A 27,389-nucleotide genomic window follows, 5' to 3' on the forward strand; every position below is an offset into this window, starting at 1 on the left:
TGGAAATGAGTATCAAAAAGGTAATAATAGAATCAAAAACAGTGTGAAGGGAAATTAACAATGAAAAGCTATAACTGTTTTTATATCAATACAATGCTCTTTAAACAAGAATTCTTTAACCTCCATAAGTATTAAATATTAGACTTTAATAAGCTTTAAAAATAACCTTTTAACATGACAGTCAACTAATAGCCTCTATTACTAGCTGAAACACAGATTTCAAAATCAATTATTTCCATTATATTGCTATAGAAGAGATCAGGTTTCTTTTTCCCAATGCTTTTTCTTAATTCCTTTTTTGGATTATTACCCAGAAAGGGAAGCAAATAACTACTCTTGGCTACTTTAATATCTTACGGTGTCAATTTCTGAAACTTTGGTCCTATTATCCATGTCTTCAGAAGTTTGCAGGCTATAACTCATGAAAGGCTAACTATAGTATCAGCAGCACAATTAGACAAACAGGAAGTCACACCTGGAAGTTTCATCAAATATCTGGGCAGCAGAGGTGGCCAGATATGGCAAAACATCTCTACCCACAGAAATATTCCTCCCTGCTTCTGGTTTCCCTCGCTGCTGCCACCCCACTCCTAAGACACCCCTGAAGGTGGCAGGGGTGGAGACAACTCTCTTTTCTCATCTGTAAACCCAGTTCTTGGGCTTCTCTGAGATAAAAAGTATATTTTCATTCTAGCTCTAGCAATCAATCGCCAATTCTTTGTCTCTGCTTAAACAATGCCACCATAGAAAAGGACGCATCAAATTTTGGGAGAATTCCAAGTATTAGGAAATGAAAACCCTAAAGGTTTAATTGCCAAATGTCTCAACAAACGGGCTACCCAATTCTATGAACAAAAAACTAATGTAAGATTAGAAGACCATTTTTATTCAGAAAACAAAATTCAACACAGGGTGTAAGCAAGTTAATTTAGTCAAAATCTATAAATGTGCAATCTAGTTTCTAGAACGGTTTCATCTGCTACAGTTTACATCAATACATAATCATCACAAAGAGTTTGAAGATTTTCATTTTATATTTTGTATACTTACCAACTTTAGGAGGGGTGAAAGGTGTCTCTTTTAATCGCTTTTCCAATTCTGCAAGGGATGTGTTGTTAATGATATCCTGCAAACCGGTAAGCGAAGAACTGTGAGCCTTCATCATCTCAGTGCAACAACAGACATCAAAGAGATTCACTGCATGTCACCGCCAAAAAAAAAAAGGGGGCATCTAATACTGCCCCCTTGTGTTCTTTAAAAGAAATACAGGAGTCATCGTTTGGTCAATGTGAAAGAGAAGCAGCAAATTTAATTCCACCATATGGAAAGTTTAGACATATGAAAGATTTTTTTATACACGTGTTAAATATCTGCAGATCTTGGGCCAGAAAGCTACATTTTTCTTACACGGTACCGGCATTCATTTCACTCAGCTGTACAGTCACTTCACAAAGTTGTAAATGATACCTTTACCTGAATTTTCTTGATTATAAGACATATCCAAAATATATAAAAGTAGGAAGTGTGTGCATGTGCGACCTATTCAAAAATACACGATGTATTTTAATGTTAAAAATTTACATTCGAAAAAAATAAAAAGGGGGAAAAAATTCCACCACCCAAAGATAACCGCTATTCACATTTTAATATATTTATTTCTGGTCTTTTTCCATTTTTTTTTCATTCTTTTCTCTTTTTTTTGAGGGAAAGGAGGTAGATGTATATGAAAAATGACATTTAAATAGACCAAAAGTCCAGAGTTCTTAGTAGCAATTCAGGAAATTTCAAATATAGCGTATCACTGACAGTCAAATTTTTTAAATACCTTAAAAGGTTGTGTGCTGGCCATCAATTTAGTATCCAAGAGTCTAAAAACAAAAGAATTTTTAATATGGTAAACAAAATGTATATCAGTGTTCAAAATGTCTTTTACTCAAATGAACAGCCTACTGTCTTAAAAGTGGACAGGGGAAGAACTAAGCACATTAACCACTGTGAGCCTAGCTCCACATCCCTGCTACACTGGACTGGACACTTGGCCCCCTCGGTCAGGGACTTTGTCGTACTCAGAGTTCGTCCCCTAAGACGGTATGGGCTACACCAATCTCAAGGTGAAGTCGAATATCCTCATATGTTTTTACACAGGTCAAAACCCACTGCAGGTCCAACTCTGCCAAGCCATCACCATTTACCATCACCAGGTTTGTACGACATAAATTCTCAGATGGTTGAAATCTGCATTTGCTAGTTTCAGGCTATTGCTGTTATTTCTTACTATTCTGTTTCAGAGACTGGAATATTAAAGAGAGAGAGAGACTAATATGAAAACTGTTAATCTCCACATAAACATGAAGACTAGATAAAAGGCTGCTGAAAAAGCAACTGCCCCACTGGCACACCTGTCCCTCTTCAAACAGGTCCTCAAATGCAGAAGCTTGTCTGTGGGTTCCACATGACCAACATGTGATCTATCAGACAGGTGACACATCAGACTAACCGGCAATATTAACTACGGAAAACACTAATGGGTAGAAACACTGACTTAAAGCTGAGGGGAAAATCTCTAGCCAGACAGTTCTTGACTGACTACAGAACACTCAACTGGATATATTCAACTACATCCAAATATATATTCAACGATATCCAATATTCAACTGGATACTCTCAACTGGACACTTCGTTGTGACAAGGTACAACCAACATAGAGGAAAGACAAGTGCTGGCTCAGGAAAACTTCAGTTCTTCTGGCAGCAAGACATGAAATGAGAAAAAAAGAGCTGCTCTCTATTTTTACTCTTAGTTCAAATTCTGATTTTTAATAGAATAACAAAACCAATCATCAATTATAAAAGTAAAACATTACAACCTCAGATCTATTAAACTATTTCTCATGTGAACTGGATTATAATCACAATCTAATGGTTCTAATAAGTTACTATACACCTATTTGCATTATGAATGCCATGATGAGTGTTTTAAATAAAGACAAATCCTCAGAGAAAGCTTACCTGGGGAAAACACATGTTGTCATCTCCTTAAATTCATTTAAGTCCTAAAAACAAGAGATGGCTTGTTATAATTTAACACGCGCAGCAGTAAAAATATACACAATATTTCTAGTTCCACAGGTCTCTTCTCAAACTAATTGTGATTCTTCACACAGGCCCCTCAAGCTAAACTGCAAGACCCATTTCTAGTTAATAATAACTCACTTAAAAATCTTCATAATTTCCTCTGACCTGATATAACATAACATAACGAAAACAGATATAGGAGGGGAAAGAAAAGGTTTCTATTACAATGTAGAAAACCTTCAATAATGGCTCTGTTACACAAATTCAACATTATAGTGGGACCAGCAATGTTATTTACATAAAATGGTTCATACAGGAAATGGACACCTGCGAACGATGTTATACCTTTACTGAAAACACCTTTGAAATGTTAAAGTGGCCACTAAAACACACACTTTCAATATATAATTCCTGCTTTTAGTCAGAAAATTGCTTAAGTGGCACGAAGAGCAAGTGCCTAAATTACACAATTCATTTTCCAAGTTTATTTTGATCAGGAAGTCTAAAGCTGAAATGAGATTCCTCTAATTCTGAATTAACTCATTTACATACATAATTGCCACGCTAGACTGACAGTCATACTCCTGACCCTTTGTGACTACATTTCTCTTCAGCGTTATTCATGCTTCACAGGAAACTGCCATTTCTAATTAGCCTTTCAAGCCTGTAAATACAGATGGTATTTAGCTAGTTTGCAATATTTACTGGCTTTTCAAAGGCTGTTGTTAAATTAATGGACAATACATGAACAAGTAGCCTCAATGCTAACCCAAACAAAAATGCAATGAAAATTGTTTGCAAACTCTCAAAAGCATTACAAAGCTTCACAAGCAAGGAAAGATTAGAATTATGGCTACTTGGAGGGCCAGCAATAGCGAAGTTCTAGGCCAGTGTCTCCTAAAAGATCATGAGGAAGTACCATGAAGATTCTTAAGAAGAGACTCCCCCGTAAAAGGCAGGTCTAAAATGCGGGTTCTTTAGTAAACTTTTAAATGCAAATTTTGGTACCATACCAGTGTATGTAAAAGTTCTACCATTTTAAATAGCTTTTATCATTTATTCTCATCACTTCTTTCAAAGGTAGATGGAAGGAAACCATTTTCTTCCTCTGACAATGACAGAACACAAAGAATTAACTTCCTCAGGTTACCTTAGTAATAAAGGGTGAAACCACTTACCCTAACCCACATCTACTCTACAACAAATCTTATGTGCTCTTTCTACTAGAATCTGATTTAAAACTAGTTTCGTTCAAGGTAAATTTATTAAGTGCTTATGTACAAAATGCTCTGCTAGGCATTTAGACACAGACAGTAACAAGGTTACATTCTTTGTCCAATAACCTAGGAGAAGGGGGGCAAGCTGTACAGATAAAATTTATGCACCATAACAGGTAAGCAGTTCTGTGGGAGTTCAGAGAAAGGAAAGATCTCCTCTTGGCAAAGCAGCAGGCAAGGAAAACTTCCTGGAAGAGGCCTAAGCTAGACCTTGGTAAGACAGGTGAAGGTGTATACAGCAAGCATTGAGAAAAGCTAGAGAAAATTCAAGTTGGAGGAAATAATATACCAAAATCACAGACATGCGAAATCACAAGGCATTTCTCAGGGAACAAATCAGCCAGTCTGGCTGGGAATAAGGAGAGTAAGGAGTGGCCAGACTATAGGAGATGGCTGGGACAGACCATAGAAAGAATGATATGTCAGGCTAAAAAGAATCAACTGTATAGAAAAGCAAAGAATGTGCGATTAGTTCAGAATTTTGAGCAGGGTCAGTGATGTGAACAGAGCCATATACCAGATTATAAAACTGGCACAGTGGGGAGTCACTTGTTTGTTAAGTCAGTATTTAACGTCTCCTATGTGCTAGGCTCTGCTTAGTATCCAAGACACCTATAAACATAGCATTAAATATACTTTCCTCTTCCCTTACTGATAGTTCCATTGTTTCGAAGGTCAAAAAGTCATGAGGGAAGCTGCTACTTTGATCTGTTTGACTAGTAAGAAGTAGTTAACCTGAAATAAACATTAGCTCTCTAGCTTTACAACAATGCAAATTCATACCCATAATGTTTGTCTTGAGATTCACAAGTATGAAGCCTTTTGAGTCCCAGACGGTGATACAGTTGTCATGAAAAGCAATGACAACCTTAGGGTTGCAGAAGTAAGACAAAGGGAGTGACAGAGCCACAGTGTTCACAGCTGTGTTGGACTTCTGCAAAGGAAAGTGATCAAGATGCTGATGGCTCCTAAGAAATGTTAAGTAACCAAGGCTTTGAGGATGTATAAATGAGCCTGAACTCCAAAGTGGGTATCTCTCAATCCAGAAACATTAAAAGATTAACCAGGTGACAATTTAAAGCAAGGGTTGGCAAACTATGAACTGCAGGCTAAATCTAGCCCACTACCTACTTTTTAAATAAAGTTTTATTGGAACAAAGCCACACTGTTTGTTTATGCATTTTATCATAGTTCTCAGACTACAACAGCAGTATTGAGAGTTAAGACAGAGGCTGTACCAGCCTGGAAAACCTGCAATATCTACTTTACTATTTGGCCCTTTATAGAAATAGTTTGCCAACCTATGGTTTAAAAGATAGCCTGAAGGGTAAAGTAAGGCATGGAATCTTGCCTCAAGTTTGGTTAACTGCACATGAAAAATAATGCTATTTGCAATTGAAATTAAAAGAATCCAGACATGAGAGACAGCATGGAGACAAAAGTGTCAGGTTTTGTAACTTAGCAGATCTGGGGGACAGAAGAAGAGTCAAACCCATGTTAAAAATAGTATTGGTGACTGGGTATTATTTATAGTAAAGGAATCAGGAGAAAGAACTGGTTTGGAGACAGTAAGAATGAAAGAAAGGTAGTGTAAGGTACACATCTTGTTTGAAACATATACATTTTAAACACCACTTAGTCTGAAGCCTAGCCAGGTGGAGACATGTGGAGTCCCGCATGAGCTATGTGCCCAGATCTGGGGAGAAATCACAGCTGGAGAAAGCAATGTAGGTATCTTCCGCTGAAGTTCTGAAAGTGGGTGAGATCATTACAGAACAGAAGATACAGAGAGAAAATAAAGGACAGGGGAGGACAAGTGAGATGAGGCCAAGTGCAGTTAGGGAGCAAGGAGGAAGAAACAGAAGAGAAGTTGTTTTCCTGAGGAGCCAAAGAAGCTCATGCTTTGATGCACTGAGATGACTTGGCTCCAAGAATGAAAATACAAAAAAGGCAAGAGAGAATCTAAGGGAAGCAGCTTAGCAGAAGGTAACCCAGAACTCTTGTGGTTAGCATGTCTGCTGTACGCATAGAAGGTCTTGGGTTTGATCTCAGTGGAACGAGCAGCTGTGGGTCCTCCATGCTCCCTCAAAAGCAGAGGGGCTCCTTTTGAAACTTATGTATGACCTGGTCCAGTGCAGTTGACCTAAGGCACCACTCACCTTCAATGTCCCTGCTATATCTCACATTGGCAGCACCAAACTAGACGACCACGCCTGTGGTTGAGGAAGCCCTGCCACACACTGACTGAGCAAACCACTGGTATTAAGATAAAATAAATGTTTTGCCTTGCTCTGGCAGATGAGTGAGGATCCCTTAAAATGCCCTGTATGTACATCTCTTAAAAAATGTACAACCAAGCACACGAGATTCTCTCTCAGGGAGATTCTTTCTGTGAGAATATGCTGCACACAACGAAACAACACCCAAGTGGAGGACACTTTCTTGGTAATAAAAAATTGTGAATTTTCAACAGGCTGACAAGGCACTTACCGCAGGCAGGGGGCAGTAGAACTGATGGACTGTGTGCATGACATCCAAGAGCATGTTGTGTCCAATAACAAGTTTCCCCTAAAGAAAGTCAAGGTTAGAAAAAAAGACTTACAGGTACAAAAATTATAGAAGGGCCTGAGTGTGAAATGGATGGCTCCAATTCCATGATGACTCTGTACTAAATTTATTTTTCCACATTAAAAAAATATGTAAGTATATGCAAATAAGCAAATTAGGGCTGGCTTCATTTCTCTTAAATTTGGGGGTGTTAAATCTAGAATGCAAAATAAAAGCTCCAAATGCTTTTGATTTCACTGATCTTTTACTCTGATTTTTATTAACTTTTCCACCTACAAGAATCAGAAGTAATCAAATTTTAATGAAAGAGCTCAAGTTAAAAGGTAAAATCTGAAAACACCATGTCCCTTGGACTGTGGAATAATTTGTGAAACAACTCCAAATATCCATCCAGGACTGTGTTCTTTTTTCCTTTTCTTTCTTTCTTTTTTCTTTTTTTTGACAGCCAAATTGTAATCTTTATTAAAGTTATTTTTACAAATTTATGTCTCCTAATATGAAAAGGCTGATTTTTACTTTAACATGTGCTTTGAAAATTAACATCAGTAGCAGGAGGGGCTTTAGCTGAATAGATTTCAGACTTCAAATATGTGACTGCATCCTTCATCTATAGTTTTTCCATCTTCCAACTACTGACCAAGATCACTTGAAAATCCATGACTTTCAAATGCCACATTTTCATAGAAGGAATCTTCTAGGGTGGATTGAATCCAAACAGTAATTAGATGTAGGAAAACACAGGACGGCTACTCTTCCAATATCTATAGCAGAAGTTACCACATCCAGGTCAGAAAGTGGAATCACTTGCCTCCTGTTAGTATCTGTTTTGATTTCAAAATCAGTATGATAATTATGTAGCAATTGTACATTTTCTGAGATGTATCCTTCTCCCAGAAGGCTATTTAGCACCTTCATAGGACATGTTCTTAAATATTATTTTCAATTAAATCATTGCTTTTCAACCAATTGAAGTAAAATATGTGTGCAATTCATTTGCTCCATTCTGATAAAAATTAAGCTACCAAAATGGAACTTCAACTTAAATTTAGCTAGTCAGGTGACACCATTTCTAACATAAAGCAAAAGGTCACCACAGTGGAGCTTTTTACTAAGTCCCAGTGGACCTTCAGAGTAACACTCCTTGCTAGAGTCAAAGGGCTAACCATAATTCTTTGAAATAAATCACTCTACACAGAATCTCCCAAATCCAACAGACAAGCTATCACTTTTGGCTCAGTGTGTGTGTACATTATGAATATCTACACAATGCTAAAACCCCAAGTAGTGACTGAAACTATAGAAAAAATGTTGGAGGAACCCAAAATGGAACACAAACACTAATAGATGAACCTAACTATAAAATAAATCAATCCCATAACTACGCTGAAGGAGGCTGGGAAGAAAAGAACTAACTACGAAAACAGTCTCTCGACTAGATATCATCAGGCCTGCAATGAACGCTGTAGTCCAGCCAGTGAATGCACTTCTCACAAGGTATGGGTAGTAATCCCAAAACTTCTTACGTGTCTACCGGATTTAAACAAACACATATAATGCAGATAAGAAGAACTGGATTTCCCATTATTGGAGAAAAAGTTACAAATAAGAGAAGAGAGCAGGCTAAAGGCAAACCATGTGGATTGGAATCTGAGGTATCAGTACAAAGGCACGGTTTTATAGGTATCTGTATTTATGTATGTATGTATGCATGCATATATATGACAGAAATGTCACTGTGTATACATATGCATAGTCCTACATATGTATCTTTGAGCTCTGCCCAGTAAGGACGCCTAGAAGTAGTAACACCACAGCAGTAACCCAGTGACAGGTCTGGGTTTCTAAACACTATTCCCCAATGAAAGGAACCAGGGCTCCTTGGAGAAGTCATTGATTCTAGAGCCGAGGCAGGGAAAATACAGGATGAGGCTGGACGTAATTCAGCGATTACGATGTTGCATCAAGAGCATTATAATAACAGTCTATGAAATTCTAACTTCTTCCTCCATATCAAGTAAACATTCTGTATGTGACAAAATAATCCATTTACAGTGATAACTAGTCATGTCACCTTAAATATTATGTTCAGGAATCTAGTTAAAAAGAAAAGGTCTGGTTCACTTACTGAATTAGCAATGGCATGAATGACTCTAGAGAATCCCACGGCATCGTTCAGTTCTTCCTAATTTAAAAAAACAAACAAACAAACAAAAAAGATTCATGTACTATATTCCTTCTTTGAATGGGGTAAAACCTAGCCATAAACAAAAAAAGGCACTGAAATTTTATATCGTTAGCTTTAGTTTCACATGCTTTGTATCTAGTGACCTAAACAACTGCATGTGAAATGTTTATTTTTTTTCTGCTTTAGAAAATAAAATGTGAAAATGGTGCAAATTATCCCTTAGTTACTAAAATAATGGTGCCTAGGGTTTACTCATCACTTCAACTTTGTGTTGAAATTTACAAGTCTATCAAGCTGTCTTAAAAACACAAACTTTTAAAACCTGCCACCTTCTGTCCAAATTCAATACTGCATTAAATTCTAAGGAAACCCATTCAGCAGTTGATTGACCAAATAAAGCATTCTCATGATTCCTGACTTATTCCTTGTCAAATGTATAAAATTTTTATAGCACAGCACTCTGAGACTCATCCCTACTCAGTTTCCTCTTCCCAACGGTTTTCTTCCTAACGGTGTTTAAATAGGCTCAATTTCTGTCTTGAAACCCTCTCCTTAACTCTAAGGTCATGCAAGTACAGTCCCTTCTCCTTGTCTCTTCACAGCTAAATTACTTAAGAGACTTCTCTCCACTCAGTAGCTCCCGGTTAACTCCCAGGTACCTGCAGCCGTCTGCTCTCTGGCGTCACCCTCACTGAAACTGCTTACCTCCTTAAACTACTCCCACGGCTAACTACTGTGGGTGAAGATGTAGAGAAATTGGAATACTTGTGCCCTATTGGTGGGAATGTAAAGTGGTACAGTTGCTATGGAAAACAGTATCGTGGTTCCTCAAAAAATTAAACACAAAATTTCCATATGATCTAGCAACCCCACTTCTGGGTATAGACCCAAAAGAACTGAAAGCAGGGACTCGATCAAATACTTGTACACTCATGTACAACAGCATTATTCATAATGGCCAGAAGGTGGAAGCAAGGCAAGGGTCCACTGAAAGATGAATGGATAAACACAGTGTGGCATGTCTATATAATGGGATGTTATGCAGCCTGAAAGAGAAAGGAAATTCTGACACATGCTACAGTGTGGATGAACCTTGAGGACATCATGCTAAGTGAAATAAGACAGCAACAAAAAGATAAAATAGTTTGATTCCATTTATCCAAGTTTCTTTGAGTAGTCAAATTCAGAGAGAGAGAAAGCAGAATGGTAGTTACCAGGGGGTGAGGTGGGGGAGTGGGCGCTGTTGTTTAACGAGTACAACATATCAGTTCTGCGGGATGGAGAGTCCTGGAGATGGATGGTGATAACGGTTGCACTACAACGTGAATGTACATAACACTACAGAACTGTACACTTAAAAATGATTAAAATGGTAAATTTTTTTATGTGTATTTTACCAAGATTAAAAATAAAAACAAAACTTTAAAGAATATTTTAAAAAAAGAAAACTACTCCCAAAGCTGAGCCCAATGGCCACGTCTCAGTCCTTGCCCTTACTTCTCACACGTATCAGACACTGTTGACATCCCCTTCTTCAAACGCTTTCTTCCCCTGGCTGCCATGTCACAATGATCTCCCGACACACATTTATATTCTGTCCACCATCTAAACACCGTGGTCTTCTGGACCCCACCCTAGGCCCTCCTCTCATTCCTCATGCTTGCTGTAGGTACTCTAACCCAGTCCTGGTCTCTCTGCCAACAACAGGAAAGTCTAGCCCTCACCTCTTTCCTGCGCTCCACAATAGCAACCCCTGTGACATTTGGCCATGGATGTCCCAAAGATATCTCAAGCTTCACTGGGTCAAAAACAAAATGTAACATCTTTTCCACTATAGGGGAACAGCTCCACCATGGTGCCCTGGTGACCCTGCACGTATGCGAATAGGCCACACAGGCAAAAGCTTAAGCTGCAACTAATCTATGCCTGTGACACACCCCAGGAGGGAAGGGGAGGGAGGAAGTTTGTAAGGCGCTGCTAACAGGCCATCTCCTACCCACCTCTCTCTCTCTCCTAACAAGCTGTCGTCAGACAGTTTCTCACGGCCGCCCACATTCTGATGAGGTTTAGTGCTTTCTGCCTCACGTTCCTGTCAGTACAGGGCTGCAGAATACAAAAGCACTTAGCTGCAGTCTAGAACTCGCTCCTCAGTGATGGGGTACCCACAACTCATGTCACAGTCATTTGGCCCCTTTCTGTTTCAGTGTTGTCTTTTGGTGTGTGGGACAAGGACCATATGCAGCTGCCACCTCTGGCTGATCTTCCTTCTCTTAGTAATAAACCATCTAAATCTAACAGTGGCTAATTGTGTCTTTCCTGGTTGAATCAGTCAGATGTGCCTTATATATGTGTGAGCTTGACATCCTCCCATATGCAAACCCTCTCTGCTGTGTCCCCGATATCACTCCAGCCCACTCCACCTATGTGAACCGACACCAGTCTAACCCAGTCGCTCAAATTTCAGGCTTGAGCATCTTCCTTTTTCTCTCTTCCTCTTTCACCAATCACAAATCTCACTGATTCTACCTTCTAACTATCTCTAGATTCCACCTAAACTGCTATCTTGTTCTAGGTCACCGACATCTCTTAGCCACGTTACTCCACACCTTATGTGGTCTTCCTGCCTCTAGGCTGACTCGAATCAACTCTCCAGATGGCAACAATCTAACACTGTGTCATCCTACTCTGCCAAATCATGTTCTGAACTTTGTTTCAGGAAAACTAGTAACTGTGCTTGAAAGCAGACACAGTGATGTTAGTGAACAGGCAACAAAGATCAGTGACACACCACCCAAATGACAATCAAGAACGTGTTCTCCAAGACTACTTCAGACACAGGGAGACTAGTCGACTGTGTTGCCAGACTCGCTGTGTTGGCTTTGTCTAAATACTTTACCTCAAGTTCCCCTTGTTTTAGTCTAGGCTTTTCTGTCAATTCAATTCTTCTATGGGAGAAAACTATTCGCTAAATTGACTTGTAAACAGATAGAAAGTACTATGTCACCATTTCTCACCCAAAGGAAATGAACTTAACTCAATTACCTGTTCTTTAGCATGTTTCTGCTGCTCTCTTCTTTTACGTTCTTCTTCATCCACTTTGCTGACAACTATGTATCGTTCTTTCTAAAAGACAAAACCAACATACAATTTTCTGGAAGCAACTTTACCCCCAAAATTTCAGAATTCTGCTATTATTAGAAGTTATTGTTTTTATCACTGCACAATCTCTCATGGGCTAAACACGATAAAAGTATTTTGAAATGCCACCAAAAGTTGAGTTGATGCATTATAAACCAAAATTCTGCCTCTGTGTTTCCATGACATTTTCCCATGGTTTATTAATTGAGCCCAACAAATGTCAAAGTAGCAACAGATTATGAGAATAAGTCACTCTTCAAGATGAATACTAAGAAATTATGTTGAATTTGAATATGAGTTTCTAAATAGTTGGTTTTCAAATAAAATTTCTCTACCATATTTCATTAGCATAAGAAAAAAATCCTGAATTTTCTTATAACCTGTCAGATAACTGGCACCTTCTTCCTCACATAATGCATTTTATATCAATTAAACACACCATGAAACTTCCTATGTCAAAGTTTGAGATTTATCTTCTAGCAAGGTTATTTTTTAATTTACTTATTAATCTCTTATTTAACTTGACATATAATTTAAGAGTAACAACTAAACTGTAAAATTCTAAACTTCTGCAAAGGGATCCCACCAACGGCCCACCATTACCCATCATGGTTCCAACAGTGCACCTTGGGAATACATGATGACAGCTTTGCATATGCCCCAGATTCTAAAATTTAATTTTACTTGCTCATATAACAGGGAGCCATTTGTTCTTGTACACCATCACAACTTTCTGCCATAATAAAAATGGGTACTAACATTTTCATGCTTCCAAGTTTACAAAACCTGTTCACTTCCACTTTTTTATGGCTAACCATAAAAAAGTTGTGAGATGGGTATAGTATCATTATCATACTTACCCCCGATGTACAAACTAGAAAAATGAGACTTAGAGAGGTTAAATGGCTTGCCCAAGGTTACTCAGTTCCTAAACAGCAGAGCGAAGGAGTAAATTCTGACTTTAGACATATCGATGTATCATTGCACGTGTTTAATTATTAGCCCCAGAAAATTCTTGAGGTTACCTTTTCAGTTTCTAAAGTCTCAACATGAATGCCTTTGGGATACCTAAAGAAAAGAAAAGAAAAAAATATGACAACAGTAGATGAGAGGAAGACAGCTAAAACCACAAGCACTTTAAAAGCAACTATACAGTTACAATTTAATTAAATGAAATAGTTTTGTCTTACATCACATAATACAGTCAACTCATTACCACATAGCCAAATCTTGCTTCTAGATTCCTAAGTGAAATTTTGAAGTCTGTTTAGATTGCGTGGGCAAACACAGGAGAAGATAGAGATGGGTAACTCTGCTGCAGTTTGGCGTGATAGTTTGCCTCCACCAAGGAAAGGAATCTGGAACCCATATGGAATAAATAGCAAGGATAGCATGACAAGAGAAGAGGCTGGTCAAAAAACAACGGCCCTTTTTCTGTTATGTTTGAAGTAAATTCCCAGGATACAAGTCACTGGCAGATTCTAACGGAAGAATAAGAACTCCAAAGTCAAATGCAAACATGGGTCTGTCTAAAACTGATGTTCAATTTTTGGGTTACTGACCCACTTGAAAATAGAATGAAACCACAGGAAACATTCCAAGAAAAATACACACACAAAAGTTTGGATATTATTTTAGGGGATTCAGAACTCCTGAAACCCATCCACAGTCAAACCCCTACTTTAGAAAATATTCGGGGCTGAGTATTTTCTAGGTCTTAAAACCAAATCTTTATCCTATGCTTTCAAAGAACAAAAACACTACAAATCCAGAACTTAAGAGACAAAGCCAAAGTGATAATTAAAGAAATTTTAAAAGGCTTTAAAGTATCTATTAAGAAGCAATAACAAAGAAAATTAATTAAGTGGGTATTCAACTTAAGAAAACAGGGGGAAATAAAGCACTGTACAAGAACGTGGTATGGTCAAACCACCAAGTCCTGCAGAATTTTAAAAATGAAATGAAAGCTAAGAGATTATATTCAGTTTTTAAACCCTAGGTCCCTCACAGAGCTCTTGCATATCATATAAACACTTACTTCCAGCTCAAAGTCTGATAAATTAGTTTTCTTTGGAACCTACAAAAACAAAAGTTAAGTTATTGGTTTTGGCTCATTAAAAAGAAATCCTAACTGACCAAGCATTGGTTGGGAAGGACATTTAATTTCTAAAAGAGACTTCATTAGAAGGGACAGAAAATATGCAAACAAAAAGAGGCAGGATGTTTCAGGTGTGAGGACTCCTCCCCATTTGTCTTCATTAAAATGTTCTTTAATATCGTTATATTGCCTTTACAGAAGAGGTAGAAGTTCTTGTCTAACCAAAGTATTACTTCCTGTGGTTTTATAAAAAGAGTTTAAGGTAGACAGATGTACAAGATAGTCACAAAGTACAAGGAAAGTAGAATGTTTAAGTTACTCTTTGAAATGCTGATGTTTTTTACCATGAAGAAAAATTAAAAAGATAGAAGTCGCCTGACAGTAAATCCTTCTCTTCTGAAGCCTTTGTGTATTAAGCACTCCTCAAGGTGAAAAGTTAGGCCACTCTTGAGCATAACTTTAAGCCAAAGTTGCACAACAGTTATTTCTCTTCCAGGACAGGACAAAGCATTCCTTCAGTGTCTCAATACACTGTCACCTTCACTGTGTCAATGCTAAAGTTAGTGCTTAAATTTTGGGAACATACCTGTAATAAAAAGACTATTTATGAATGTGTTTTTAAAAGACCAAATGTAGCCCATGCCGGAAATCATCTACCTTTCCCAAAAAAAGAACATGTAAAAAGATTCAAGGCAACTAACCCGGTACATGGGTCTAAGTCCAAGTTCTTGTTTTCTTCACTTTGTAATAAATCTTCTATTTTCTCTCTGAGAAATTAGAATAAAAACATGACCATCAATACCCTTATGGAAAAAAGTCATCAACCAACAGAATAATCATACTCAAAATCTATCTAAATATAAGAACACATGACAATGTAACTTTATCCAATCATGTTATAACTTTTTCATGCAACAAGGCTTAAAGAAAAATAATTTATCTTGGCACATTCTTTTTGTTATTATTGTTACTAATGAATTAGTGACAACTTCTCAAGGATTCATCAATACAAGTGACTTAAATTTTTACTCTTCTAGTAAAGCTGTTATACTGGTAAGTGAACTAAGTAAGACTAGACACACCTCCAAGGGCACATTTGCTCATCAGAAACTTCACTGAGAGAGAAATACACATGCATATGTTGCAAATATCTAGAAGGGTCTATTTGATTCCTCTGCCTTCAGAGAAACTGGACAGTGGCTGTCAGGTCCTTGGTCCATGCAGAAGGTCTGCCCAGTGACACGTGACAAGTCTAAGTACAGTACACAGAATCCCATTTACAATGTGCCATTGTCACACAAATCTGGATATGCCACAATTAAACTCCGCTACTCACAACATCACACCGCCGTGTGTACTACGTATGTGCAGCGAGGTTAGAGATACGGATGTCAGTCCTGCTCTAATACCCATTACACAGTGCACATCTGGTTTCAGTTCAGAAACTTACACCACTTGGTCAATAAACTTCTTCTGATCCTCAGGAATCGTCACAGGACATTTTGACGTGTTAGGAGATACGTAAGACAGAGCTCCTGCACCATTGGACTGTAAACGTTTTTCATCATACTGCTCTCTTAACTGTCTTTCTTCTTCTTGATTTAAATATGGAATCCCTAAACATAGGTTTTAAAAGAACATATTAGCAGAAGTAACTCTTTAACATAAAAACTATTTAACAAATGAAAGAGTCTAAAACACTCAGGAAAGACCATATTTAATATATCTCAAAAAAGTCAAGAGAAAAAGCAAATGATTTTGAAATATTTGTTTATTCATGCACTTCATCATTCATTCATTCATCTTTCAACAAATTCTCATTTGGCACTTACACTATGCCAGAAACTGTATTAGGCACTGAGGAATCAAACAGTGAACAAAGTAGATACATCCTGCTCTGTAGTGAAGGGAATGACTTTAGCCAGGACCAGAGAAGGCCACTGGGAGGGAAGTTACAGAGGATAAGAAGGAACCAGACATGCAAAGAGCTAAGAGAAGAGTATTTCCAGCAGGGGAAAAAGTATAAATGTTTTAGGCTTGTGGGTCATATGGGAGTCTCTACTGCAACTACTAAGCTATGCTCTTGTAACTTGAAAAGAGTAACATACAGTGAGTAAATGAATGGGCATGACCCAATAAAACTTTATTTACAAAATAAGCAGTGGGCCATAGTCTGTACCCTGACTAGACTATAGACATATCTTCTATCGAGATAGAAGAGCTAGCACTCGCTGATATACTGGAGGTGAGGGATAAAGGGAAGGCAAAATCGAAAATGATGCTCTGAGGTTTAAGCAATTGGGAAGGTGATAGGGCCACTTACTAAAAACTAGGAAAGAATAGGTATGGGGCTCCAAGGATGAAAAGCAAAAGCTACCTTCTGGATATAGGAAATCACCTAAGGGTATATGGAAATTAAAGTTACAGATATATGCCTATAGTGCTGGAGAAAGGTGTTGAGATAGAAATTTAGGCATCAGCAGGATATCGGCGGTCTTAAAAGCCATAAGACACTAGTGAACTTTGTAGAAACAATTATGGAATTAGAAAATCACCATTTGTCAAGAAACAATTAAACTCCGCTACTGGGGTTCTTGCCTACACTCATAATGGAAGAAACTACCAAATTCAGTTCAAGGTTAGAGAAAATACAGATGTGTATTTCTTCCCCTCCAAGTTCACAGACTCCTGAATTCTATCTACATGGGGGAAGAAAGGCAGCCCCTGGACTGGTTAAGAACCTCTATACTTAAAGCATGTTTACAAATGTGGACAGGTACGACACAGTAAAGAGGGAAAATAATTCAGAAGGGAGAAGGGCAAGCTGGAGGGGCCAGTGCTGGACCAAGAGACAGGGACTGGCTGTTGACAGGCACAGAGACGCCGCTGTAAAGGAGATAAGCAAAAAAGGCTGGGTCCAGACAGAGGTTTGGTGGTGCAAACATGAAGCAGCTCTTCTCTGATGGCTTTATTTTCACACATGGTCATTAGGTGGGGTGGGAGGTCTAGAAAAAGAGACAGTTAAAAATAGACATCCCAGAGAGCTGGAATTCCTAAGTCAGAAAAGTAGGATTTTTGAGCATACTGAGTGTTTATTTGAAGCTTGTGTTCATGAATTTAAAGTGACAAATTAGCTCAGGTGTGTCATGTTTTCCAGCAATATTCAGATGCTCGGAAACAAAGAGGGTAGGTAGTCAGATCCAACCAGGGTTGGGACCTTGCTAGGCAAGTACAATGGAGGGAAAGAGGAACAAAGGAAGGAAGGAAGGATATGATGGACCACATAGACAAGGAGGGAAGTCAAGAGAGGAGAGTGGAAAGAAACAGTGAAAAAGCAATGGAGGTCAACAGACTGCTGAAAAGAGGTACTGGAGTGATCGAATGAGGACAGGAAGTAGTGCTCTCAACGAGAAATGCTGAAGCCGGGTGAAGCTACCAGTGATAAGAGCCATGGTGCTCTTATCACCTGGTCAAGAAAAAGACAAGAGAGAGCATCCGGGGGCCATCCTGTAGACGCTGAAGTCGCCCAGAATGAGGAGGGAGGCAGGAGGGAGGGAGGCAATGAGCCAAAACCCAGGCTGTCGATGAATGCCATGCCCACAATGTCAGCGGACAGAGGGGTGGCACAGCTGAGTGACACAGCCCAGAGAAGAACTGTGGCTCCTGAGAAGAAGGCATGCAAGTAGTCTGAAACTGGCATGGAGAAACAAGGATACCCACCACTGCCTGGTGGAGATATGAAAAGAGAGGGGTAAAACCACCTGTGTTTGAGAGGAATGCAGGGTCAGAATATAAAATGAGAATGAGGAGCATTCCAATTTGGCTGTTTCTCTCCTTTCACAAAAATAAAACCATCAAGCTGTACACTATACTATATGCATATGATTCTGGTTAAAGTAGTTCCTTCTAAAGATTTTGCACTTACTCCGAGAGTGTTTTAATTGCATCTGGTGCTTGTATTTTATATAATGGTTTTCAGAGGCAAGTATGAGAGCCAAAGGAAAAAAATTATTTTATATACCCAAATTGTGTTACTCAGTTGGTTTACTCATTATGTTAAGTAGTTTGGGCTCCAAAATTTTTTAGTATTTCCAAAAATCAAAGTCAATAGAAATTATGATGCAGCACCACTGAAGCAATTAAAAGACAGTAGGGCCTGGGTTCTCCCCGCCTCCTAAGGAGATCATGCTGAGGGGAAAAGAATTTATTTGAAGTCTAGGTTCTAGCACTTTTGATGAGAAAAATCTCCTTCCTTACCTCACTCAATAATTCTACATTCACCGTGGAAAAGAATCCAATTTAGGAGAATAGTTGAATTTAAAGTAGTTATTGACCTTATAGCAGCAGGTGCTTAATACTGCTGGGAAAACCAGAGGCTTTTCCAAACACTTTTTGGGAAATAAATGAATAGGGGAAGGAAAACCACTCTGGTGTGCCCTAATGTCCAACATGCATTCATCAAATATTTAATAGTCACCTCCCTGACACAGCGAGGGTACAGAATGAGACGCAGTCCTTTCCTCAGGGTGCTCGGCAGCCTATCACAACAAGACAGCTGGTGCGCAGTCTACGCAGACTTCTTTCCTCCCATAAAATGGAGAAACCAGCTCCAATTATAAAACAAGCACCAATTAAAAAAGGGAGTTTATCATTACAGGATTACTGGAATACAGTTACTTTTTAAGTACTATACCATACCATTTGTCTCACTGAAAGGAAACAGGGAAGCATCCCTCACAGGTGGTCTGTTAGGCAAGTAAGTCACATAGAATAAAATATGAATAACTATATTATTCTATAACTATGTATAAGGAGTTAATTCACATCAACTATAGGTAAATGCCACTCAATAAAATCAGGAGTCTGAGAAGCCTCAATAAAGCTAAAGAAAGTAGCATCAACTCCCCACTCAGTTCATGGATGAGCAGGCTTTAAAAAAAAAAAAGGCACAACAAAACTGTTTTTAAAACTCTAAGACCACACATGATGTACTGGAAATCTGAGATTCTCAGAGAGCAGGTGCAAAAAGATAATTCTCAACAAAATCCAAGTTCTAAAGGTAAGTCACATATAATCTTACCATTGCGAAAAACTTTATTAAAATCAAATCCTTGGCTTGCTAGAAAGTCAATGCTTGAGCTCTGAAACAAGAATAAACAGTGATGTTAGTGGCAGGTATGTGAACGGAAGCGAAGAAGTAACTCAGGAGAGTAAACAGGCCATAAGGCAAGGAACCAACATGCCAAAGGTCAGAAATCAAGAGATTTCTACTCCAAAGTGGCAAACAATCCATTAATTTACTTAAACTATCTGGACTCTGCTCCTTTATTTCTTATAAAAAGAAATATCCTTTGTTTTACGACATTTAAGAAATTTTTACTTGGTGAACATAAATTCTCCCAACGGGCAGAAAACTCCTGATCACTGTACTGACTAGGAGACTATAATGTATTTATATAATCTTACTCCAGGTTCAAGTTTAAGGTAGCTCATGTGTGCAGGCTATAGACATCAATAACCACTTCAAACTAGATTCTGAAAACCCAAACTCTTAATTGGATATTCTTTGCATTCGAGATCAAAACAGAGAAAAGTTCCCAGTAATAAGACTTATTAAACGAACATAATTCAAATCTAGAGTGAGTTGAAATATATAAGTAAATTTAAATAAAAATATTAATAATACTACAAAAAGTACACAAGAATGGCACAATCACATAGTTCTTATTCAAACTGATGGAAGAGTCGGAAACATTACTTCAGCTATAACTTTACTCTTGTTGTAAGTCAGAACATGAGATGGTGATGATTCTGACTCATTTTAATCTGGCCCCTCATAGACCTACCTTTCCTGAATTGTAATTTGACATTGTATAACTAGTCTAGATGGAGGGACATCATACCATCCCATTAAACTCATTACAGTATTCATTACAGTATTTAGAGATATGGTTGAAGACAAGGTTTTCTACATTAATGATTTCTTTATGATAATAGAAGAGGGAATGTGAGGTCTCTAGTCCGAGCAAAGCTGAACTTCTCCTGAGCCCTGGTTTGTTTTGATCCTATGGCCATAGATTGTGTGTTTCTCTCTTTTCGGAGCTGTAGGAAGCTCATAAGCAAATAGTTGAGACTTTCTTTGGCACAAATTCTGTGTCCTAATCATATCATAGTAATATTTTCATTTTCCTTCCAATTTTTCATTTTTTTAATCTTAAAAGGTAAATACCACATGTATCTTTATAGCCAACACAAATTCTTTTTAAAATATGGTGGGATATCAAAAAGCAATCTTAATACAGACAGATACACATACAAACACATACACACACTTGGGTACATGCACATCATTTTCCTTCATGTCCAGGTTTTCTACGGTTTAAAACAAGCAATCCTTTCCCCCACATCTTCCCTTTTTATCCTGTTCTGAAACAAGACCTAATGTTTTCTGGCTTGGACCACAAGCTTCCTTCTGTCTCCCATGCCTGAGTATTCCTATAATTCTGTCCACCTAAATATTCCATCACTGACAGAGGCACTGAAAAATGGATTAGAGCACTTCTGAGCATGGGATCTGCGCATAAGAATTACCACATGGTTCCAAGAAGCTTAGACGCCACCTACTGGAAACCAAAATAAAAATGCCTTCTTTGCAACAGGCTAAAGAGAGACCTTTATATAATAAATCTTCCTTCTAGAAGCAGAAAACACTTCCATTAATACCCAGGTGGAGAAATAGGCCATTAAACACCATGAACAACCAAGGTGACAAGGCAGCTCAGAAAGAAAGAGGAAAATCTCCAGAAAATAAGCTTACAGACATAGAAATATGCGACTTACTTGACAGAGAATTCAAGATGGTACTTCTGAAAAAACTCAGTGAGTTCCAAAACAAGTCATAGCAACAATTTCAGGAATTGAAACAACAACTAAATGAGCAGAGCAAAGAGATTGAAACTCTCAAAAAGAACCAAATAGAACTTCTGGAGATAAAAAACACACTGCAAGAGTTGAAAAATGAAATAGCAAGCTTGGGAAATAGAGTCGACCAAAAGGAGGAAAACATCAGTAATATCAAAGACAGAAATCTAGAAATAAATCAGAAGGAAGAAGAGAGAAACCAAAGAATGAAAAATAATGAAAGAAATACAAGAACTAGCTGATTCCACCAGGAGAAGACACGTAAGAATAATGGGCATTCTCAAAGGGGAGGAAAAGGAGCAGGGATTAGAAAGCATTTTCAGACAAATAGTTGATGAGAATTTCCCAAATCTAAGGAATGAGCTGGAGCTTGGAATTCAAGAAGTCAACAGAACACCCAATTATCTCAACCCAAAAAGGCCTTCTCCAAGACACATTGTATTAAAATTATCAAAAATCAACAACAAAGAAAGAATTCTCAGGGCAGCCAGAGAAAAGAAGATGGTAACCTATAAGTAAAAACCATTAGATTATTGTCGGACTTCTCAGCACAAACCTTACAAGCCAGAAAGGAGTGGAATCAAATATTCAAACTACTAAATGAAAGGAACTACCAGCCAAGAATAATGTATCCGGCACAGTGCTCCTTCAGATATGATGGAGAAATAAAGACCTTTCCAGACATACATTTTCACAAGAGTAAACCTATCAAATTAAACCTGTTTTTACTTCCATAAGTTGTAACACAACACAGCTGATTTCCCTTCAGGTGCATTGAATTAGTGTTTTCTCAGCTTTTTCAAAATATTCTCACCTGTTTCATGCAGCCTATTCAGAGAGGCTAATTCTCCAGCCACTTCAAACATTGACTCCTTGAATAAACAGGAACAAATGAACAGTATCCTGAAACCTGTCTGACTTATTAAGAGCTGAGGAAAACCACTCAAAATAATTTGCCTTCACGAAATAATTTAAATTTGACTATTGATGTTGTTCCCAGTGGTCTCAACACTTTAAGCAGCTATTCTTACCCAAAGGCTAATGGTCTTAAACAGGATTATTTTTTCTGGATACATTTTTTTCTGCTGCTGAAATCAATCAACAGTAAATTTCTTGCATGGCTAGGAAATGAGTCACTTGGACATGTACTTTGGTTACAGCCTCATTTCCTTCATTTCTTTTTTTCTTTTCTATTTTTGTGAAATTTTACTATGAGATATAGCTTTTAATTTTTGTAATTTTCTGAATTTTTTTGTGATTTGGTAATATTGTGATGAGTTGTTGGTCTGGTAATGTCGACATGTGTTGTATTCTTACAGCACAGATATAGGTTCGTTGCACAATAAACATAATGTTTTGCCATCTAATTTGATAACAAAATAATCCACACTTCATTGTACCTTAAAAATGGAATATTCTAAGTCTACTTTTTTTTTTTTCAATTTGACAGGTATATCCTGGTGATAAAATAATAAAATGTCCGAGTATGGTGATCTGCATGGCACTTGAAATGCTGTCAGTAAAAGCGTGTTACAGTGATTTTTAGTGTGCAGCAGCAGTGTGAAGTGATAAAAATACCACATCTGGTCTCAGTCATGAAAACCCTGTTGTTGTAGTGTAAAAGCAGCCATAGACAATAGGTAAATAAATATGGCTATATTCCAAAAAAATTTTATTTAGGCACACTCAAAAAAAATAATTAAAAAAATAATAATGCATTAGAGAAAGCATTTTTGTTCCTTCTGTCACTAGAGTCCAAAAAATCCCAACTTCCTTCTCTTTAACAATTCAGAGTCAAACATTCATCTATTCTCATGTTTTCCACTCAAACAACACACTTTAAGTTGCACAATGTAAATGTAACTAATGCCACTGAACTTAAAACCACTTATAATGGTCAATTTTATGTTATTTTACTATAATTTTTTTAAAATCTTTTGAGCCAACAAAATCTATTTGTGGTTTACTAACCACTACCTTTGATTTGTGTGAAATGTACCATTTTTAGGATTCAAGAAATTTGAGAGGACAATTTGAGGTATCTATTGAAATTTTAAATGCATATGTCCTATGAGTCAGCAATTTCCCTTCTAAGAAATCTATACAATAAAAATACTCCTAAATAGTCACAAAAATATATTGCACTTAAATGTTGATTATAGCATTGTTTAAAACAGGGAACCACTGGAAAGCTTCTGTATTCCAATTCAATAAATTACACTTATCTATACTATGAAATATGAAGACGCTGTGTAGAGTAGAAAGTGAAAGTTATATAAAATATGAATATTAGGATTCTGTGTATATTGAAGAAAAAAGCTACCATTATATATATGCAAATACATAATTAAAATATAAAATCTAGAAAAACAGAGTGAAAATGGGGAAGGAAGTAGCATGGAAAAGAGGGCATAAAAAAAAAGAAGCTAATTTTTTACTCTATAGATAATAGCAATGTTTTGATTTTTCACAACCATGTATGTATTATCTTCCATGAATTCAATTATAGATGTTCAGTCAGAAAAATGAAGGAGAAAAAAAAAGAGATGAAAGCAATGTAAATGCCATGCTATTCTGCCTGTCATTCCCCTGGATGCCATTCCCCTGGATGGGGACACTCACTGGGAGTGTATGTGGTTCTCAGTGTACCCGTCCCTGCCTACTGTGTGAACATCTCTCTCTGTGTGTAGACACTTATTTTTCACAGAACATATTAGGTTGTTTTACCCCTAAACCTCACCTGCTTTAAGGGTGAAAAGTCCCTTTCAAGAGTGATTCTGGACTACACAGAATTCTCACTCAACTTGCTAACTCTAGATAGATCCTAACTCTCTTGTAAGATGCAGCTGTGCTGCAGTCATAGCATTTGAAACAAAACAAAAACCACTTCAGATGCAGGACAAAGAAAGAAAATTCAAATAGTATCATTTCAAATAGTATCATTTACCTGATCCACATGAATCACAAGTTTACATACTGAGTCTAAACCTTTCTCTGCCTTTGTTTTTTCAAACTAGAGAATTACAGACTTCTTAACCCACTGTCCATTTCAGACATTATTCTCTGGCCTGTCTTCAAACCTATTACATCTTTTTCTTTTTTAAGGAGTGGGTGGCAACTAGAACTGCATGGAGTGTTCCAGGTGTGGCCACCAAATGGCTCTGTACAATGAATGGGTGGAGTTCTTCTGATCTGTTTCCAACACATTTCCTAAAATAGCTTTTCGTGCTGGCCTTTAAAACAGAGTATCATCCCTAAGGGGTCTCATTGCTACCCTTTGCTTTCGTTTGATTAACCCCTGGCTAAAGCCATGGAACCTACCTTAAGTAACGTCTTCTCCTGGTGCTGCAGGAAAACTGCAGCCATACACATTTCCCAAACTCAGCCTATTTTTTCCTCAGTGAAAATCTACAAATACTGTTTAATTAAGTATCCTATACTAAGGTGACTCATGAATAGCTGTTAACTGATTGCAGGGTAAAGAGAATAACAACTATGGTTTACTTGCTAATTTAAGAAAACAGGTTACAAGACCAAAACTATCTTCACTTTTCCTTTTCGGCCCCAGGCATAATGAGAGCAACTCTCAATTTCACTTGCTTATATCCTGCCTTATTACAGAAAGAATGTGACATGACTCAGTCACTCAGAGGCCTGCCCTTCAGGCATTCTTAATTGCATTGCTACTTACATGCAGGAGAGAGGAAAGTCGGGAAAACTCAAATGAGCTAGTGTTGTTACTGGGAGAGAAGCTAGGGCACAAGATTATAAGGGAGAAAAGATTAACACTCATCTTAAATTACATATGCATATACCACTGATTCACATCCTCCTTATCCATTACAAAAGATTACAAAGAGGCCAGAAAAAAAAAACAAAAAACGTATTTGCTGAGTGTCTGCCACAACCCTAAAGAAGATGTTCTGATGAGGAATGTCCCCTATCCTTCTGCTGGCTCATAAAGTAAGCCCTCTTCTCCTCAGGAGGAAACAGTAATTAGTCTTTTTCCACCCTCTCTTTCCTGATTGATGAGTGTGGGAACTGAGGAACTGAGTGTATGTAGTTTAGCCCCCTCTGGGTTCTCCCTTTTTAGACATGCACATACTCTACTCATCCAGAAAATAAAGCTCTACCCTTGGAGGTGCATACAAGGAGAATGGGAGAGGGATGGAGGGGCGGCCTGCGGAGAAGCCTGCTGGTCCTGATCTATAGATTCAATGTAGGTATATGATATTAAAAATCCCAAACAGAAACACATTACAAAGCTAAGTTCTCAAATTCAGTTTTACTAACAATAAAGCTCATGTTCCCACTCCCATGTGCTTATCTCTTGCATCTTATTCCTTAATTTATTCTGAAGTAAATGAGAAAGCAGTGTCATTAATCTACAACCCTAAAACTGAAGGTCGGAGAGGTGAAATGATTTGCCCAGAGCCCAGGGTTAGGGACAGAATCAAATGGTAAAGAGAATTCTCATCCCACATGTTCACACTGCCTCATCAGCAATTCATAACAGAAAAAAAAAAGAAAAAAAAACCACACACAATTATTCCACTAACCTGACAAACAAATTTGACATCTGGTGAGGATCGATTGAAGGGTTTCGGGAAAACATAGAAGTTGAATGACTTTGTTATATACCTGGGAAAATAACATAAAAGGAGATTTAGGGTGTTACGCGATGCCACAACAAAAGAAGTCCCACCTCTCGTTAAAATAACCTACTTTGAATCTGTGTAGTCATACTTAAAAGTGCAAAGGCCAAACTGAAACAGCAAAAAGTCCATGGAATGCTGGAAAAGGGAAATGAAACATCTGTCAAAACAGCACCATGTATTCCATGCGAGCAACAGTATTCTCAGTCAGGCAGGTTTTCTGATTATCAATTTGACTTTGGCAGGATATTTCCAATTAAAACAGATTACAGAATACGTAGCAAAAGTGTTATTAATTTATATACATTTCTTAATATTTTTCCCAATTAAGCACCTACCCACCATCCAGAGAATCATATTAGGCCTATTTACACATGATTAATATAACCATACTTTATTTCCTATAAATTAAATTAGCATTGGAAATACTAAACCTTCCCCAAAATGCTTTCCAGCAAACAATTATTTTTACTGTTGTTTTAAATAACACCAAAGTAACATTTAATAGCTGGGATCGAGAAGTTAACGTGCAAGTTTAAAGATTATATTTCTCTATAATTCAACATAAAGAGGACCGATATGGGAAGATATTTCTTTTCTAGTACATTCTCTTACCTTCTTAAGCTTCTGATACCTTTCTTCTGGAGTGTCAAAACCATTTGTTAATGCGGTGACTGAAGGTCCGTCACTAATTCCTAGATTTTAAGAAATAAATCTTTAACTTGTCAATAAATGTTAATGTAAAAATGTCAGTCAACTATTCAACGGTTCTATAATTTCATATTCTTATGAATTACAATTAATTGGTAGTGCTTCTTCACTTTTTCAAAATTAGCATTAATTTCACTGGCCATCAAGCTATACTCTGTAACAACAAATTTCGCCATACGAATGTTTCAATTTGAGAATGGGCAGTCCCAGTGTCTAAAATAGGTTTCAAAACACAGTACTGATTTAAGAATTCACTTTCTATGATTAAATAAATTGCCACTTTCAAAAGATTAATGCATAATCAGAAGTCAACAAATCATGAAGTATATTATTGTTAGAGTCCCGGTCTCAGCCAACAGTTTAGAGTAACATCTATACAATGAAAGGTTTTTTCAAGGTCAAGAGAACACTATTTCTGGTGAAAACTCTTAGCTTCCCAGGGAACTGGCTCCAACTAGAAAGGGCATGTTTAATTAAAGTCAATAATCATATTTACCCAGCATGGATTCCTTTAGAGTTTTTTAAACATGTAAAATCAGGCAGTGAAAGTGGCTATCCATCCCAAAGAAATCCAACTGTTCATACTGACTTCAACAATTTTAAAATTAGTCTTGCCATTGTAAATGTTGGTAAAGTATTACACACACATACACCCATGCCAAAATAGGCAACGAACATGTCCACGAATGCATAAAGGAATACCCTCATTTACCTGCAAAAGCTTGACCCTAAAGTTGTCACAAAGGGCAAATATTGTAAAAC

The 27,389-nt window shown here is 37.5% G+C and overlaps 1 protein-coding gene across 3 annotated transcripts in view; it reads right to left on the reverse strand.

Annotated features, from left to right (window-relative positions):
- Positions 1 to 27,389, reverse strand: part of PARN (poly(A)-specific ribonuclease) — a 135,474-nt gene that overhangs the window by 106,859 nt on the left and 1,226 nt on the right. For 2 of the 3 annotated variants that reach the window (XM_039885385.1, XM_039885386.1), the window contains 14 exons: positions 26,532 to 26,611; positions 25,987 to 26,054; positions 25,821 to 25,902; positions 19,421 to 19,481; positions 15,791 to 15,956; positions 15,042 to 15,107; positions 14,281 to 14,319; positions 13,268 to 13,310; positions 12,147 to 12,227; positions 9,045 to 9,101; positions 6,842 to 6,919; positions 3,009 to 3,052; positions 1,826 to 1,868; positions 1,051 to 1,126 (listed from right to left, as the gene is read on the reverse strand). In XM_039885385.1, coding sequence (XP_039741319.1) covers positions 1,051 to 1,126; positions 1,826 to 1,868; positions 3,009 to 3,052; positions 6,842 to 6,919; positions 9,045 to 9,101; positions 12,147 to 12,227; positions 13,268 to 13,310; positions 14,281 to 14,319; positions 15,042 to 15,107; positions 15,791 to 15,956; positions 19,421 to 19,481; positions 25,821 to 25,902; positions 25,987 to 26,054; positions 26,532 to 26,611 — 984 coding nt within the window. Of the gene's footprint in view, positions 1 to 1,050; positions 1,127 to 1,825; positions 1,869 to 3,008; positions 3,053 to 6,841; positions 6,920 to 9,044; positions 9,102 to 12,146; positions 12,228 to 13,267; positions 13,311 to 14,280; positions 14,320 to 15,041; positions 15,108 to 15,790; positions 15,957 to 19,420; positions 19,482 to 22,075; positions 22,289 to 25,820; positions 25,903 to 25,986; positions 26,055 to 26,531; positions 26,612 to 27,389 lie in introns of those variants that run through there. The other variant, XM_039885387.1, reaches the window with a different exon arrangement.

This window comes from Pteropus medius, unplaced genomic scaffold (genome assembly GCF_902729225.1).
Source record: "Pteropus medius unplaced genomic scaffold, Ma_sr-lr_union100, whole genome shotgun sequence".
NCBI classification, from domain to species: Eukaryota; Metazoa; Chordata; class Mammalia; order Chiroptera; family Pteropodidae; genus Pteropus; species Pteropus medius.